An 18,028-nucleotide genomic window follows, 5' to 3' on the forward strand; every position below is an offset into this window, starting at 1 on the left:
TCGTTGGCTAACATGCTAGCCTCGAGGCTAACATGAGTTCTGTGATCAAACGTCAGAATTCAGTAAATTCGTTTATTTTCGTAATAAAACTGCTCGCTGCTGTCAGATGTCCTTCATGGGAACACAAACTGTCTGTTTTCTGCCTTTTCGTAGCGCCATGTCGAAAAGAAAAGTCACATTTGAGGACGGTAACGGGGAGTTGGACGTGGAGGACGAAGTCCCGAATAAAAAGGTAAAAACAATGTCCGGTTGTTGTTGTTGTTGTTGTTGTTGTTGTTTGTTTTACAGCTTTTAAGGAAGCAGACTGATGTTTTAAATATATAACATCTTCCAGGCTTTCTACAAGCAGCACATTTTATTATCAAGACACAGAAAAGTTGAACCTCAGAATCTGCAGCTGTTATTAATCCTGAAAACGTGTAATCGGTCCCGGAGCTGAGATTGGGCTCCTCAGTGTCCCTCACAGTTTCTGATCCTAAGGTCTTTCTCTGAACTTCATTCTGACTTTTACTTCATAATGGAGTTGAATTGCTGTGAGTATTTTGACTTAAAGTAAAAATGATCTGCATACTTTTAAATAAAATGTGCTGGAAACGTTTATATACGGTAATATAACAAACAGGTCCTAACCGCATCACAGAAGCTTCCTACAAAATGTCCAAGACTACAAGAACAAATCAGTGTCTCCTCCTTGACAGCCCAGATGTCTGATTTAATAGGTTGGACCTCACAATTATAAACACATAATATAACAATTATATTGTCACAATTGATTTAAGACAAGTAATGTTATACATCTCTGTTGTTGTTGGTTTAAAAGACCAAACAAGAGAATAACAACACGTAGATTAACACAGGATCTAGTAAAGACTATATTTATTGAACTGAGGATGACACTTGCTCATTTTATGGTGAATTTTGATCTGTATTTTTTTTCAACCTTATGCCCTTAAAAGTGCTGAATTACACGGAGAGTAACTCTGCTTTTCAAAGGAACACGTGGACAGTTGGAGTACCGTGGAGATGAATCGATTTTTACGTCTGTATTTCTGTCCACTGTGACGTCACGTCTGTGTTTGCTCTTCTTCTGCCGTTGGACCAGACGTGTGAAGCTGTCACTGGACCAGGATCCAGGTTCAAGGGGAAACATTCCCTCGACAGCGATGAAGAGGATGAAGCGGAGGAGACGAAGAGCAGCAAATATGATATTCTAGCCAATGATGACGTGGAGGGTGCGTCGTGTTGATTATTTGAACTGTAACTATAAAGTGGTCTACGGCTGTTAAGTGGCTAGAAATCCAGCAAGATGGTGCTTTGACTAAACTGTGTGTGTATCAGTAATTGTTTTTAATTTATCACTATGACAACTATGTTTTCAGGCCAAGAAGGAGCAACAATCGACTACGACGAGGGCGTTTCTATTACGCCTTTCAACCTGGACGAGGAGATGCAGGAAGGACACTTTGACTCGGAGGGAAACTACTTCGTCAAAAAGGAAGAAGAGATCAGAGACAACTGGCTCGACAACATCGACTGGGTAATTACATTTTAGGAAAATACACTTTGCTCATGAAAACTTTTCAATGCATTGTTAAATAATATAAATGTCTTCTTCCAGGTGAGAATAAAAGAGCAGCCTTTCAAGAAAAAGAAGAAAGGTCTCGGAGCCAAGCGGAGACGCAGGGCGGGCGACGAGGACGAAGCCGAGGAGGAGAAACAGAGGGAAGAAAAGCAGGGGGACAAAGATGAAGAAGACGAGGATGAGGAGGAGGAGGAGGAGCCGGCCGAGGACCCGCTGGCCTCCTACACGCAGCACCAGCTCACCGAAGCCGTGGTCGAACTGTTGCAGCCCGGAGAGACGGTCGCCAAGGCGCTCCGTCGGTTGGGAGGCCTCGGACTACGCAAGAGGGGGAAGCTGAGGCAGGAGAGCGAAGCCACCGAGGAGACCGAGCGGGACGCGGAGAAGCTCGATAAGCTCACGGCGCTCGCCGACAGGCTGGTCGGATCCGGGATGTTTGAAATCTATCAGCAAACCTACGAAAAACTGGGCTTCTTGATGAAGAAAATGAGCAGCAAGCGGCCGGCGGTGGACCAGAAACCCGAAGACGAGGACGAACTCGACATGTTTGCTGATAATTTTGACGAGAAGCAAGCCGTCAAATCCGAGGACAAAGACGAGGAAGATAAAAAAGGTCATTTAGTCATTCTTATTTTCTTTTCTTTTTTTACATCTACTTTTAATTTCACACTTATATCCGTTTTAATTCTCGTCCTCTCAGTGAGCGATGAAGTCCTGTGGGAGTACAAATGGGAGAATGAGGATAAATCAGAAGTCTTCGGCCCGTTCACCAGCCAGCAGATGCAGGTATGATGTTTGGGAACAAGATGTATGAGATGGAATTTCTTATGATCTACATTAAACAGGTGTTTTTTTGTAACCGTCTTCTCGTCTTGGGCTCCAGGACTGGGTGGACGAAGGCTATTTCAGCACCGGCGTTTACTGCAGGAGGGTCGACCAGGACGGATCTCAGTTCTACAACTCCAAGAGATTAGACTTCGAGCTCTACACATGATCTGTGTCCAAAGAATCACCCTCAGCATTCATGTTTCAACCTTTCTTTGGTCTTATCTTTCAGGGTTTTGGTGTCAGATCTATCATTTTAACAGCAGTTATGTTTTCTGTACATTGTTTTTAAATAAATAAATAGTCTGTGGTGTCATCAGCCTTTCTTTTCGCTTTTTTTTAAAAAAATTTAAAATTTTATTACCGAGAAACATCACATTTTAAGGCTCATAAAAAAAAGATTCAATAGAATTACGTGTTCACCATTTTACACGCGGTAGAAGAAACTACTTTACTTTTCTTTCAATTCAACTTTTGCCCCCAAACTGCAATCTTGAATGGTACTTTTGCCTTCAATAAATTAAGGTTTTCAATAAGGATGATAACAAACTTAGCATTTAGTCACTTCTCTTTACATCACTGTTACCTGCCAGGATTTTAACAATCCTTCCAACAGCACCAGTCGTGCATGGTTTATTGTTTCAAATCACAGTCGCAAAACATCGTCCACAATCTAATCTGGATGTTTTGGTGGAAAATGTGGTCAGCGGTAACAAAAGGAAACGCTGACACTTGGCAGTGGATTTACTGAGATTAAATTAATCCGTTACTAATTCTTCAAATGCTGATTTTATTGGTTTTACGTAATGATAAACTGAATATTGAGGAATTGTAGATGATTTCTGACATTTAAATAATTTTTAATAAAGACAATTATTAATAGAAAACCCTAACAATTGAAATTTGTATCAAATTAGACATGGTGGGGCACGGTGGTGCAGCGGTTAGCACTGTCACCTCACAGCAAAAAGGTTCCGGGTTCGAATCCGGTCCTGGGCCTTTCTGTTTGTAGGAGTTTGCATGTTCTCCCTGTGCTTGCGTGGGTTCTCTCCGGGTTCTCCGGCTTCCTCCCATCATCCAAAAACATGCACCTCAGGTCAGGTTACCTGGCGCCGCCTAGTGGCAGCCTGCTGCAGCAGCTCCCCCCTGAGAGCCCCCCTGCTGTAGTGAAGACATTTCCCCTCGGGGATTAATAAAGTGAAATAAAAAAAAATCCCCCCAAAAAATGTAGTATTTTAAATGAATTAAAATGTTTTTGTTAATTAAGTAAATAAAATTGAATGTAAAAAAACGTGATAAATAATTGCATTTGAACTGATAGGAACCTGCTGCCGCGTTAATTCTTCCTTTTGGACTCTTTTAGTGAGTCCTTTAATGTACTGGGTCACTCCAGGACATAAAAGATGACTTCAATTTAAGGAGCCATTTGCCTGCGCGCTCCTATTGGCTGCCTTCAACCTACGACCCTCGAAGTCCTCCCCTCATTGGTCAGATTTCCACAGGCGGAAAAAAAGAAGCCTCGCTGTGATTGGACGATCCGCGTGTCTCGGTGGTTGGCTGTGTGAAGCGGCCCTGGGAGTCGCTGCCGTCTCGGCCGCCGTCCTCCCGCTCTTGTTTACAGCGAAGTCGGAACATCATCCGGCCTGAACAGCGACACGTCTCCGGTAAATGTATTTCACGTTATTCATCAACAGTAACCGTATGCGACTAAAACGCAGACTGATTACATTTCCGGTTATCCCGTTAAAATCGGTGTAGACGTTGGCTGACAGGTCTCCGGCTCCGACTACTCCCCGGCGCGCTGGCTGCTGGATGAATGTCGGCGTCACACGAAACCACGAAGTTGCTCTCAGACGATGTTGAAGCTTCCCGGTTCAACACGTGAGCGGCCGGTAGCTCGAGCCGAGAAACACCCGTTTGAACCGGAGACTCTTCCAGGAAGTAGACGGCGCTCATTTTCTGATCCAACCGCCGCTTTTATTTGATTGAAAACATTCAACAAAATAATAATAAAACCTAAATCCTTTCAGTGTTTCCGTGTTTATAAGTCGAGCAAAGTTATTTGATGTTCGCAGGCTTCAAAGACTCAAATTTAAATCATGACGTTTCCTCTCCTCCAGCGTTTGGTCCCGTTATTGATCTGATTGATTATATTGATTATTGATGGTTCCTCGATGTGTGCCGCCGGTTTTAAACTGAAGAGACTGATGAACGTGTTGTTTGGCAGCCAAAACCTGCAGCACACCTGCTGCGATTCATTCATGCCTTCACTTTTAAATTACACACAACACACAACAGTCAAACCTTTTACTTCACATTTAAAAGCTTTTCATTGACTTCCATTAAAAACAGAGAAACAGATTGACTGCAAATAAATCTGAACTCGAGTCAAATTCAACACCTTTTCTTTTGTTCTTAATTTATTCGTGTCACCCTTCAAACTTTTTTTTAAATCACTGTATTTTGTATTTTTCGTGCTTGTCTGGAAAAAAACATGAAAACATGTTGAAATTTCTGTGTTTGTCAGATTTTCTGTTTTTCTTTTAAATGTTATTTTTTAATCTTTGGGATTATTGATCAGATAAAATGAGGCCACTTCTCTTAATTTTGTGACATTTTGCAGAATATAAACTTAATAATTTGAGTTCCTTTTCTTCATTGCAGAAGAAACTCCGTCCCAGAGTCTGGAAGAGTAAGTGAACCCTGATTTTTATTATTTATTTTTCAGACCTATTTGGAAGTGTTTCCCTGCTGATGTGACCCCCCCCCTCCCCCCGCATGTTGTTGTTTTCCCCCCATTGTTGTTATTTACAGAGAAGGCCAGACGAGAAGAAGCAGGGAGTGAAAGGGGATGTTGACTTTTCCCTCTGATTCCCTCCCTCAGATAGTTTGTCCGATGGATGAAGATGCTCTTCCCCCAAACCCTTTCTGTAGTGCACCTCCCTACAGCGAACCTCCACCTCCTCTCCTCCTCCTTTCCTCCATCACTCCCAGGTATAGTTCTCCCGACACCTTTTGCTTTCGTTTGCTGCCGGGTGTTATTTTCCACTTCTTGCTTGTTGGCGCGGTTGTTTTTTCCCTCTCTTATCTGCTGAAGGGATTAAGACCTGGAGTCTGTTGGAGTTTATCTGCTCTGCTGCTTTCACATTGTGCAGATTTAACTGTTTCAGGGACGAGCAGCATAATTTAGCTCGAGGAAAAAGAGCCTTTCGCGTTTTACAGTAGTTTTAAATGTCGGCGGAGCAGCAGGAGGATCTGTGAAGACCTGTTGGTGTAAATATTTCAGTGGTGAAATGTGCTCCTTTTTTAATGCTTGTAAAACCTTTGTAAGAAATGCGTTTACAATGTATACCGATTATCCCTTCACCATTGGGGAGTAGTTATTACATTTGGTCATCAGTTATTATCATGTTATGTTGCATTGATGTATGTTGGCCGCAGCTTAGCTATGGATGTATTTTGTTTGGTCATTTTTGGTATTTATAATGAATTAGTTTTCCTTAAAACTTGCTGCTCTTCATTCTTTTTCGATTTAAAATAAGAAACCAATTTCACATTTATAAAAAAAAAAATATATATATTTTTTAAACATTGGCAGCTGTTCAAATGATGGAATATCTGGACACCGAAGGAGCGTTCGCATTCAGGGAATCAGAGCTGAAACTCCGGAGAAGCAGAGAAGCACAGACAGCCGAGCGGCTCAGAAACCCTCCAGACAGAATCCGTCGCCCACAAAGAGACAAACGGAGAGAGAGATTATGGTAGGAGTCTAATTTAAAATAAAAAAATCTTCTTTACATGCTTCTCGGTAATGAAACGAGTCTCCGCTAACGCCCTTCATCTCTCTGATTTATAGGTGTCACAATCGAAGCAACCGAGGGTTGAAAAAACACACGAGGAGAAAAACAAGGTTGGTTTAATCTTTTCCTTCATCCACATGTTGGACGGAGATTGAGAAGCAAACCGAGTCGTTTTCACGTAAATCCGTCACACGTCTAATCCGTGTGCTGTTGTGGCAACATGGGAGATCCGTCCAGTGAGCGCGGTGTCGGGTCAATCCGGTGGTTTAATCCTCCTTCACGGTCCGCTGCATCCGACGAGGGTCTTCATGTGACCCACAAAGGCTCCGATGCAGATATTATAGGATGTAATGCTTCATCACGGCCGGGTGAAATAGCTTTTAACACAAATAATCATCATCGAGTAAATCTGATGAAACTCTATCTCTCTTTTTATTTGACCATATTTTTACAATGTCACAGATGTTAACCCGTGAAAAATATGTTGAATTAATCATGAACGTCTTTTGTTATATTTGTTAAAAGTGAATGATGTATAAATGTAAAGCGGTATTTTAATGTGTTTGTTTTGTAGCTGCTCAACCAGATACTGTTTAATTTGCCAAAAGTAATTCTGAGTTGTTTTTGTATTTATTTTGCAGGATGGATTTGATTTCAGTTTTGCTGCAGAGCACCAAAATGAGTAAGTGTGTTGCATGTGCACGCTAATCATTTGTATTGATCTTTGATCTCGTAGAAATGATCTCTAGCAGCTTCCATATAATGTACAATAGCAAACGCAGTAGAAATGATAACCACATTTCATGATTTCTTTATTAATGAGGAATTAGAAACAAGATGGTAAAATCACCGGTGACACGTTACATTTGCACTTTGAACTACCGCACCTTTAAAATGCATATTGCTCTATTTCTTATTTTATTTTATGCATTAAATCAGTTCTTACACATTTGTAATCTATATTTTTAAATGTTTCTTTTATATCTGTTAACATGTGAAACATTGCATGTCATTTTCTTGCTATAAAGCACTTTGCACTGCATTTCTTGTATGAAAGGTGCTCTACAAATAAAGTTTATTATTACTATTACGTTGATACTTTTACTAGACTCTTATGTGTATGTTTTCTTATGGTACATATTGCTTCAGCATTGTGATTTGTCTGCAAGTCAGATTTTCTCTCCATTTATATTTACAGGCTAAAAGACCAGAAAACTCCACAGAAGAAAGCCGACGTGTCTTCTGGAGAAAATGTAGTCGAAGCCTCTAAATCTGGCGTGAATACGTGCAAGGAATTGTCCGTCTCAAAGTCCCCGCCCCCGAAGGGATGGGTGATCGGACCGCTGTTCCAGTCCTTCAGGTCGAAGATGGCCAGTTTCACAGAGATCGTCATGACTCCCGTTAAACTCTTCAGGGCCGGCACTCCTCCACCGTCCACGCCCCCACCGGACGAATACCACGAGTGTGAGCTGCCGGCCGACGACGGCGCAACTGATGTCAAACACTCGGAGCCGAGCAGGTCGTCTTCTCCAGAAGGACAAAGTGGGAGGTGGGAGGACGCCAAAGCCAAGCAGCCGAGGCTCGGTGATGAAGAAGGGGCACAAAATACAAAAACTGTCGGTTTCAAATATTCAAAGAAATTGAATTTTGATAAGGATTTGTCAACAGGAAGCTCTGAACAGACTGATGACTGTGTAATAAATCAGAATGACGATATGTCAGCTGATTTAGTTCCTTCGCCACACAGTCCTTCACGCTGTGCCGCTTCTGAGCAAGACCCGTCACACCAGCCCACGTTAAAGATACCCGTTGGTGTGGAGGGTCAGAAAGGCAAGCCGGCCGCCCAATTACAACCACTGCCCGGAAAACGTACAGGAAAAAGATCTGAACTAAAGGTAACAAACTCTCAGACTCTTATATTTGAAGACGCGAAGGAGCAGCTGGACGACGAGCAGTTTTTTTACCAGAAAAGATTGAACAACTCGACTGACTCCAACAAAACGGTGTCCTCGTATTCTTCAGCGTGTTCCACTCAGCCGGAGGACGAGGACGACACCGGGAACGGAGACGGTTGTGTCTTCCTCGGACAAAACTTCCCAAATAGACCGAGCGACAGAGCTCATAAAAGGACACTGAAACCTACTTTGGACACACGGAAGCTGGAGTTTCAACTGAACCCCGAAACGTGTTCAGCTTCAGGTCGTTGGAGGGAAATGAAAGTGCTGAACGTTAACTGTAACTCCCAAGACTCTGTGAAGAGGAAAAAATTGACATCCGACACGCGTACGGAGGATAAAGAAACTCAAGAGCTACTCAACACAGACTCGGATAACGGCGTCACGAGACGGCTTCGGCCACTGAGGAAGGATTTTGCGTCGACGAATACCTTCGCGGACGCGGAAGAAACGTTGAAACCTGCCAGAAAAAGACGGGCTGCGTCAAAAACAGCGAATAAGAAAGGAAAAGGTGGTCGAGGAAGTCTGGCCTCCACGAACGATGAAGCAGAATTGCACACGCGGACTGAAAGCTGCTGTGACGCCATGTTGGTTTGCTCGCTGGAAAAAAGCAGCGGTTTGTCCGACAAGCAAAAAGGCAGCAAAGCCAAACCGAGCGGTTCGTGCAAAAGACCGAAGGCGAGCAAAGTCGGTAAACTCGATGAAGTCCATAACGGTATGGATCTGGAAACTACTGTGGCGATCACTTCTACAAAACAAGCTGAAGAACAGACATTTTCTGAGGTTCTCGTCCGTCCTGATACGAAGCAGCTCCAGAGGACGAGGAACATCAACAAGAAGCCGCAGAAACGCAAATCGGCAAACTTAGCAAGTGTAACGACGGAATCGGACAACACTTCGGTTTCTACCTCGTCGGTACCGTCGGCCGAGCCGTCAGAACTCACGCCCGCGGACTTTAGTTCCTCCGAGCATCCTCAAAAAGAGGGATCGACTACTGGGCAGAGCCAGCCGTCCAAGAAACCCAAAAAGGGCCGTCGAGGTGCCGTTCAGGCGTCCGAGTCCAGCGGGACTCAGGAGACGAAGCGGTGCGTCAGCAGTGTTCGTTCCACAACCAAAGAAAGTCCGTCAAAGGGAAGCAAAGGAAACATCTCCACGGACCCTCTGTATTTTGAAATGACACCTTTTGAAAGTAATCACCAACTGGTTCCTTCACCGGTTCCTTCACCCTCCCAACTGGTTCCTTCACCCTCCCAACTGGTTCCTTCACCCTCCCAACCGGTTCCTTCACCGGTTCCTTCACCTTCCCCAGCGGTTCCTTCACCGGTTCCTTCACCTTCCCCAGCGGTTCCTTCACCGGTTCCTTCACCCTCCCCAGCGGTTCCTTCACCGGTTCCTTCACCCTCCCCAGCGGTTCCTTCACCGGTTCCTTCACCCTCCCCAGCGGTTCCTTCACCGGTTCCTTCACCCTCCCCAGCGGTTCCTTCACCGGTTCCTTCACCCTCCCGACCTCCGTCAGACTCGCGTGTACAGTTGAATAATGAAGATAAGCACGTTACGATATTTCCCTCGAACTCCGAAGTTAGTAACGATAGCGGCATCACTCTCCGTCGGGAAAGGTCGAGCTCAAGAAGAGTTAACATCAAGCCGAGAGCCGACAACCAAAGGAGGACCAAACGTGGTTTGAATGGTCGAACACGTAAAGGTGAAGAGGCGACCAAATCGATCACGGTAGAAGACGCGGATTTGAGTGCGTCGGGCGTACGCTGCTCAGAAAACGGCCCGTCCAGGCGCTTGTTGCGCAGCTACTCGTGTCCGGAGATCCTCTCGCTCCGTCCCCACGACGCGTCCTGGACGTCCTCGCTGCACCCGCTGCATCACAGCAGGACGCCGGCGTCGCAGCAGCATCCGTCCTCCCACGGTCCGTTGGTGTCGCACGCTCACAAGTCCCTGCGGCGGACTCGTCGCCACACCGTCTGCAGCCTGGAGGTGGAGAGGGAGATCGTCCCGCTGTGTCTCCGCAAGGAAGTGTACCCTTCCCGGAGACCCGTCCCGTACGACCCCCTCGCCCAACACCTGTCTCCGGGCCTCACGCTGTCCCCCAGCACCTACCTCTCCGCTCTCGCCTCTTGCTTCCTGTCGAGCCCGCTGGCTTTCCTGTCCAAGAAAGCGGACGGCCGAGGATCGTCCGCCAGCCCGAGTACTTCCAGCCACGTTTCCTCTCCCTCCTCCTCCTCCTCCTCCTCGTTGTCGTCCCCATTGAGCTCCTCTTCATGGCACCTTCCAGGATTTATCCCCAGAACGGACTCCTCTGGCGCCACCTTGGATCCTAGCAGCAGGTAACAAACCGTTAATAACGTCTGTGCCACCGACGTGTCCGAGCGGCGGTGATCTCACCTCTCGTCTTCTTTGAAGTGGGAATACGTTGGTGTGTGAGATGGAGAGGAGACGACAGAGCGAGGAGGAAGACGACGGCGAGGACACGAGCTCGTCCAGTCAGGAGTTTGAAGACGTTGGGCTGAGAGAGGAGAAAGCTCTGTCTGACTCCGAGATCAAGGTAAGCATCCTTTTACACTGGTGTCATTACATCTCCTGTTTTGGAGACTTCGCATTTGTCGTTAGTTTAATGCAAAATTTTGACTCCATCCATTCTGATGGTTTCATTTTAAAACTCATGGCATGCTAACAATAGTTCAAACTATTGGTTTGTTTGAAGCGCTAAAATAAAGACTTTGGAAAATGCTGCTGACATTTTTTTTTATTGGTTTGAAAACTTCAGGACTCTGTTGGAAACTGAAGGTTTGAATACGATGACTCCAACGTTTGCGTCCTGACTGGTCTCACCAGTCACGCCGGTTCTTTCCCCGATTCGTATCGCGTGGCTCCTTTTCTGAAGGAAAACTAAATCCATCAGCCGCGACTACCGCTGGTTGATTCAACAGTAATCATGAATACCAGATGTTGCTGAGCTTTTTGTCTCTGCAAGCAGCTGTTGTGTCGTTAAATTCTGCAAAAGCTATAAATCCAGCGACGTGCAGCAATTCCTGAATCCAGCGACTCTCACAAGGATCCAGGAAAACGTTTTGAACTGGTTGCACCTAGAATATGGATCATAATACACGGCAACAACTGCAGCAAATGAAAACGGCCTTTATCTTGATTTACAGTCACTTTCCACATCAGAAGGTTCCTCTTGATAAGAGTAACTCAGTCCAATAAAACAGCGCTATACTTCACCCTACTTTCATTTTCGACATACAGAAACTTCACCCACTCTTATTTTTTTAAGCAACATTTATATCACACATTTTATAATAAGTCTGTATATCCTGCCCGGTCTGAGCAGGTTACGTTTGTTAGCACAGCTTTTGCTGGCTGTAAATATCTAAATATCCTGCTGGCTCCTGGTCGCTCTGTCAGCACTCATATTTAATGTTTCCTCTCCTAACGTCGCTGCAGGTGGTGCAAAAGCTGGAGGAGCGAGGGAAGGTGTCGTCCATCAGAATCCGTAAAACTTTACCCAAACCTCAGAACAACCTGACGCCGATGGGCCTCCCCAAACGCATCAGGTACGGACGCCATACGTTCAATCCAGTTTTAATCAGCAGCTGGAGACTCGGACCTTAAAGTTTGTATTTGTCTTTTTGCTTTTTGGGTGCTCCCGTTTTTGTTTCTAGCATTTTTGAAAACTACACACGTGTTAATAATTTTGGTCAAAAGTTGTGTAAAATTTCTTATTTTTAGTTGAAAAAAGTAAAATAAAAATAAAACCTGTAGCGGTGTATTCCCACCATTGTAAATAAAGACAGATGTGTTGCTTTGCTTGGATTTAGTTTAGTTGTTGCAGCCAGAAGGACTTTCAGCACGTATTGACGAACTTACAAATGAGTCTGTTCTGTATCGTGTTTTTGCTTCGTTGTTGACATCAAAGAATTGCCGTAACGGCACATTTATACGCACGTCGTTCTCTCCACGACTTCCTTCCTTCCTCGTTTAGCAAAGTGAGTCAGATTCAAGTTAACGGCCGGCTCGATACCTCGTGCAGGAACTCTACGCAAGATGAACATAATTCCTTCATTGCTATTGTGCACAAACATATTAATGGTTTAACATTATTTAATTTGCTACAAATCACACAAAGTTCTCAGGAACTCTTGAGCAAAGTTTTCAAAGGTTTCCTGTCTGTCTGAAAACTGGGTCACACGCAAAGTTTGCAGAGGTTACTGAGTTCTGTGATGATGTGTTTGATCCTGTGAACTGAAATCAACCTCGCGTTGCACTCAGAGACTCTTCATCAGGTTCGAGTGTGAAAGTGGAACAACTTTTAGTGCGTCACACTGACCCCCCCCCCCCCCCCCCCCCCCCCCCCCCGATGTGATCACGTCGATATGTCCTCCTACATGTGGGATGTATGTCGAATGCTCTCGGATCAATACTCACACTGAAACTGTTCTGGGTTTTCTTTTGTCCTCCTGTTTTCCTGCAGGCTGAAAAAGAAGGAGTTCAGTTTGGAGGAAATTTACACTAATAAGAATTTTAGCAAACCTCCCGAAAGGTAAGATCGGATGTTTACGGCATTTATACGTGTTGAATGAACGAGTCACGAGTCTTTAACAAATATTAATAGACGGCTTAACTTGCACCTTTGCCCCAAAAAAATTCTGGATCAGTTAAATCAACTCGACTTTGAGGCTTCATGCTGCGTTTAAGGGATTCAAATAGTTGCATCGTAATCATTTGTTGATTTAGAAATAATGAGTCAGACGTTTACCAATCGGGAAGCAAAGAGGCTTAGTTTGACCACCGGGTGGCGCCAGAGGACAGGTCGTGCTGTTATCTAAATCATCTGCATCACTTGGTCTGTATTTGTGCTTCATGTGTACTTTTATTTTCTGCTGCCTCGACTCATTCGATGGGATTTGTCACGTTTCAGCCGGTTGGAAACCATCTTCGAGGCTCCTCTGAGTCGGCGGGACGGCTCCGAGTCCTCGTTCGGCCAGCGGCGCGTCAAGCGCTTCGTGGAGTTCCTGGAGGTCGGCGAGGTCAGAAAACCAAAGAAGCCTCTCATCGGAGTCGGAAAAGCAGGTTTTTCCTCGTCCAGGACGAGACGAGGGGGCTTCCCGAAGGGCGAGCAGGACGTGGACTCGCTGCTCTGCTCCAAGCTCGATCAGCTGAATCTGTGGTTGATGGACGACGACGAACGCAGCTGACGCCGACGTCCACGCGCGAGTCCTGTCGGCACAATCGTAGACCTACGAGCTGCAGAGCAGCGACATCACAGCACGTCATCGCAGCGGGTTAGAAACATTCATTACACACATCCAGCAGGTTTTTCAGTCATCACAGCTGTTCCGTCCGTTTCCGCCCTCAGAGACGTTTTCCATCCGTGACAGCAAACTGAAGTTGATTTCAACATTTGTACAATAACGCGTAGTTTCAGTCCTGTAAATCGTAGATCTACCCGGTGTGAAGGACTCTGCTCAGCATCCCTACGAAGGTCCCGATGCCATTTCCCTGAAAAAACAAACAAACAAAAAAAAACAACGGTGTCTTTTCAAAAATGTTGACTCGGATTGCGTCCGACTTCTGTTGCACCGTCCGTTTCTTGAAAGAAAGCAACGCGTCACATTTGTAGTCATGACCTTGCAGCCTCCTTGTAAGTTGTTAATAAAGGCAGCTATTTATTTTTTTTTTCTTATTTGCTGAATATAACTTATTCACATGCCAGCAAGAGATTTTTAATCGCCGCAACCTATTTCAAAAAGTTTCCCGTCCACGGAGTTCGTGTACAATCAAGTTTATCTGCTAAATGCTGAGACTGCATAAATCTCTTCACTCAGCTCAGAGCAGCTTTATTCAATTAGTCCGTTATTGATTCAGTTTTGTAAAATGTACGTTGGAAGCTGCTGGTTTCTGTCTGTGTTCAACCTGAGGATCTCGATTGTTTTTGTGGTGTATATTTGTATTGTAAGTGTAACTTCTCGTTAAACAACCATTTTTATTTTTTTATTATTATTTTTGCCAAATGTTAATGAGGTTGCCTTAACTGTAAAATCGGTATAAAAACATGTTTTGTAGACATATTTGTAATTTTCTTTTTCTTTTTTGAGCAACAGAGCACAAACGTATTTCATCATTTTATTATAAAATATGTTTGTATAAAAGTACAGCATTTAACATGAATACATTTAATACGATAACAATGCAATAATGCGGCGATGACGTTGGCACAACAAAAGAAGGACGTCCTGAAGAAGCACTGCCATGCGTTTTTTATTTTCCAGTTGAGACCCAATCCTTAATGAACATGTTTACGTTTTAAATTCACAAATCGACTAATTTATTAACTTTTGTAGTATATACAAGTATTAAAGAGTGAGTATGTTAAACTGTAGAGGCAGAAATATTAAGTATTTGGTCATTACTGGAGACAGTTCATATCTTTTAATATATAAGATATACAGTATGTTTCATGTAGTGCCCTGTTTCAAACTGTAGGCAATGCTGGATTTTGTATGTTCACTTAGATTTGGATTTGTCCAGATGTGCATATATTGTTAAATAAATATTACAGCATATTAAAATATGTATAAAGTTGGAAGATTTTTCATACCATTTTTCTAGAGTGTTTGGTATTGGTTTAACAAATCTATTTAAAAGAGGAAATATAAAAGTGTAAACAATCTTTATCAGCGCAACAAAGACCTTCCGCAGTCTTTTTGTGTCTCGTGTAACTTCCAGTTTCTTCACGTGTTTTAGTCGTCGATAAGCGGCTTCGTACAGTTCGCCGTCCGTCTCCGAAAAACATCCGAAACCCGAAGAGCCTCGGAGGTCCGTCAGTCTATTAGAGTGAGGAGATACGAGATCAGCACGAAAAGCAGGGGAACCGACACCAGAAGTGAAGCCCACGTCACGATGGAGATGATGCTAAATTTTCTCGCCTGTTTTGAAAACTCTGCCGCTTTCTCCGGATCTTTTCCTCGATGCTCCTCCGCCTGTTGCAATAAAGAAAATATATGCTTATTTTGAATTTAATGCCAGCAACACATTTGTAGTTGTTCCAGGATCATGTTCACCACCGAGCTGCATCACCTCTTCTTTTAACAACACTCTGTAAATGTCTGGGAACTGAGGAGACCAGTTTCTGGAGTTTTGAAAGTGAAAAGTGGTCCCATTCTTGCCTGATACAGGATTTCAACTGCTCAACAGTTCAGTCTCCTTTTGTCATATTTTTGGTTTATGATGCTCCAGATGTTTTCAATGATTGACAGGTCTGGACTGCAGGAGGCCAGTTTATCAGCGGACTCTTCTACTAGAGAACCATGCTGTTGGAATACGTGCAGAATGTGGTTGGACGTTGTTCTGCTGAAATAAACAAGACCTTCCCTGAAAGAGACGTTGTCTGGATGGCAGCATATGTTGCTGTATATGTTGTTCAGAACTAATGGTTCCTTCACTGATGTGCTATGTGCACTAATGCATCCCTCTATCGTCCTGGATACTGACTTTTGAACTGTGCACTGACAGAAAGCTGTGTGGTCCCTCTCTTTAGTCCCTTGGCGTCCATGATTTCCAAAAAGAATATAAAATTTAGATTTTGACTACAGGACAGTTTTCCACTTCACTTCAGTTTCTATCTGGTTTCCTCTTTGTTTGGTGGGATTTTAACCTGCATTTGTGGATGCAGTGATGAACTGTGTTCAGACAATGGTTTTTGGAAGTGTTCCTGAGCCCATGCAGTGATTTCCACTCCAGAACTGGGGCTGTTTTTAATGTAGTTGGATGGGTTGTACCTGGATATTGATATTGCAGAGACTTAGCAAGCAAATCGCTGTCCGTTAAAGCTCAGAGGGACCTGGAAGTTTGGAAGATTTTCACTTGATTTGCTGATATTAACTTAATCAAAACATGACTTTTTGTGACAGCGATCTTTTCTCAGATCCCTCACATGGACGGTCCCTTAGAAAGAGTTCCTCTTGCGTTATATGCGGGTGGAATGATTGCAGCACAGAATAATCCTGGGAGTGTGACTAGAAAGGAAAGAACTTGTTTAAAACAGGAAGTGCTGCTTCCAGAGAAATCTGGATTCACCAACAGAGACTTGTGTGACTGGTCTGGTTTTCTGGTAATGTGTGATGCTGCAACACAAAGCGTTTCACACTCAATATGCTGCAGTTTGGATCTGCCAGCGCCTGTTTTCAATGTGACACTTTAATAGAAAGTAAAAAAGTACCTTGACTGAATATATCAGAGCTTTGACTCCAACGCAGGAGATCCCGCAGATGATGCTGCAGATGGCCAGCGTCCTGTGGTCCTCGTCGGCGCCCTCTTTAGGAACGATGACGTTATGATTGGAACTGTTATGATGGCTGTCAGCGGACCCCGATATCTGGGTCAGCGGGATCTCTTCATCCTCACTTCCTGGTTTCTGAGGTGAGTTTGACATGTCTGCAAAATGTGACATCTGGTTTTCAGAAAGTATTTAAGTGAGCCCATTTCAAACTTCCTGAAAGGATTTTGAGTTTTGATAAGAGTGTTTGTAAATGTTGATCTTATTAAAATGAATCTCTGGGTTTGTGAGAAATATTTGTGCATCACGTCAGAACAGGAGAAATGACCTCGAGAGCTGTTTCCTGTCTCTGAACTGTTTCCTGTTCCTGCTGAACATAAAAACCTGAGAAGTGATGTCATCAGTGTCACGTCAGGTGATGGTGCCATGTGTCACTCCAGATAACACACCTGTCTGAGTACACACCAGGTGTTATTACTCACACAAAGGGAACACGAGGGTTTGATCTTAATTTTGATTTGATCTTAAAGATTTTAATCTCAAATCTTGTCTTTTTGAAAAAATGTAGTTACTTCCTTCAACTAACTCCCTTTAAAGTGCCCGAACTGATTTAATGTTTGATAAAAACAAAACAAATGTTCTGAACTTGGCTGTGTGATTTATGTCTAACTTTCATTGACTGATTAATTAATTTACTTATTTAATTATTGACCTGTGGTGTCTTCTGCACTGGGCTTTACAGAATTTCAAAACAAAGGTTCCCTTACGAGTCTTAACATGTTCTTCAAAGTATCACCGGAGGAATTTCAGGTTATTTCCAACGTGGAACAGAAAGTAACTTGTGAATTGTGGAAATAGCGTCTGTGTTGTCTGAACTATTACCACACAAAAAAAGTTGAGAAACTTGTATGATTACAATTTTAAACATTTCCAAACTTCCTGCTCTGCTAGTCAAATGAAAATGTGATATGTGAAGTACGTAATCTCTGATTTGATCAAAGCACACCTCTCCCCAGCTGTTGTTGTCTTGTTGGGAAGCTCAGCTCTGTAATATTACACAGACCTGTGAATCATTGGTGCTGAACTGGTTTGTGTTCTTAACATGTAACTGATTATTTCCAGTAAAAAGGTTTTTGTTCCATAAATGACGTAAAAAAAACAAAATCAAAGGTGGTTCTCAACGACAAACAAGAGTATTTATGACTTGATTTGACCCAATGATACAGTTCAGTCACAATCAATCAACAATTTAAAGGTTGAATTAAAGTCCAAACCTGATCAAATGTAAAAAAGATCCCGGTCCTGAAACCGCTCCGAGTCTGAGTTCAGTCCTTCAGTGAAGCAGTTTGATTTTAACGTCCTAATGAGATGAATGTTGTCTCCTCGTCCACTTTTAAAAGGCGACAACTGCAGTCTGAAACTTTAAAAATAAAAACATAAACCTTCCAACGTGTTAATCCAAAACACCCCAACAGCCCCGGAGACGACCGTCCGAGTGACAGCCAAGAAGACAAGTTGTTGAGTGACAGGAAGGAGAACCTGGAGTGAAACTCAATGTGAAACCTCCACGCCTATCTCCTGT

General features: G+C 43.7%; 3 protein-coding genes across 3 annotated transcripts in view; 2 read left to right on the forward strand and 1 right to left on the reverse strand.

Moving 5' to 3' along the window:
- cd2bp2 (CD2 (cytoplasmic tail) binding protein 2) overlaps positions 1-2,720 on the forward strand; it is a 2,954-nt gene extending 234 nt beyond the window's left edge. Inside the window, exons 2-7 of the mRNA XM_069165486.1 lie at positions 154-232; positions 1,103-1,232; positions 1,380-1,537; positions 1,619-2,192; positions 2,280-2,365; positions 2,463-2,720. Of these exons, the coding sequence (XP_069021587.1) occupies positions 158-232; positions 1,103-1,232; positions 1,380-1,537; positions 1,619-2,192; positions 2,280-2,365; positions 2,463-2,573 (1,134 nt within the window). The 5' untranslated portion in view covers positions 154-157 and the 3' untranslated portion in view covers positions 2,574-2,720. The remainder of the gene's footprint in view (positions 1-153; positions 233-1,102; positions 1,233-1,379; positions 1,538-1,618; positions 2,193-2,279; positions 2,366-2,462) is intronic.
- A 1,234-nt stretch (positions 2,721-3,954) lies between these two features.
- prr14 (proline rich 14) lies at positions 3,955-14,280 on the forward strand. Its single transcript, XM_069165311.1, has 11 exons — positions 3,955-4,068; positions 5,069-5,096; positions 5,289-5,398; positions 6,003-6,165; positions 6,261-6,314; positions 6,846-6,886; positions 7,403-10,495; positions 10,572-10,713; positions 11,616-11,725; positions 12,643-12,711; positions 13,090-14,280. Exons 3-11 carry the CDS (start codon positions 5,301-5,303, stop codon positions 13,364-13,366), a joined length of 4,047 nt encoding a protein of 1,348 aa, XP_069021412.1. The 5' UTR covers positions 3,955-4,068; positions 5,069-5,096; positions 5,289-5,300; the 3' UTR covers positions 13,367-14,280.
- Positions 14,281-14,905: 625 nt separating this feature from the next.
- On the reverse strand, positions 14,906-17,968 carry LOC138207807 (transmembrane protein 265-like). The gene is made up of 3 exons (XM_069165322.1): positions 17,721-17,968; positions 16,390-16,604; positions 14,906-15,151 (listed from the first exon to the last, which is right to left on the reverse strand). The coding sequence occupies exons 2-3, from the start codon at positions 16,600-16,602 to the stop codon at positions 14,993-14,995; spliced, it is 372 nt and encodes a 123-aa protein (XP_069021423.1). The 5' UTR covers positions 16,603-16,604; positions 17,721-17,968; the 3' UTR covers positions 14,906-14,992.
- Positions 17,969-18,028: the final 60 nt, after the last annotated feature.

Source organism: Embiotoca jacksoni, unplaced genomic scaffold (assembly GCF_022577435.1).
Source record: "Embiotoca jacksoni isolate LCO1_2020_lvr unplaced genomic scaffold, fEmbJac1.0.p SCAF_34, whole genome shotgun sequence".
Classification (NCBI taxonomy): Eukaryota; Metazoa; Chordata; class Actinopteri; family Embiotocidae; genus Embiotoca; species Embiotoca jacksoni.

What these genes read in the sequence shown, in the direction of transcription:
- prr14 (XM_069165311.1), top strand. Translation starts at nt 5,301, where the DNA reads ATGGATGAAGATGCTCTTCCCCCAAACCCTTTCTGTAGTGCACCTCCC. An exon ending in AAACGGAGAGAGAGATTATG is followed by an intron (nt 6,166 to 6,260) that starts GTAGGAGTCTAA and finishes TCTGATTTATAG; the next exon opens with GTGTCACAATCGAAGCAACC. An exon ending in CACACGAGGAGAAAAACAAG is followed by an intron (nt 6,315 to 6,845) that starts GTTGGTTTAATC and finishes TTTATTTTGCAG; the next exon opens with GATGGATTTGATTTCAGTTT.
- LOC138207807 (XM_069165322.1), bottom strand. Translation starts at nt 16,602, where the DNA reads ATGTCAAACTCACCTCAGAAACCAGGAAGTGAGGATGAAGAGATCCCG. An exon ending in CTCTGATATATTCAGTCAAG is followed by an intron (nt 15,152 to 16,389) that starts GTACTTTTTTAC and finishes TTATTGCAACAG; the next exon opens with GCGGAGGAGCATCGAGGAAA.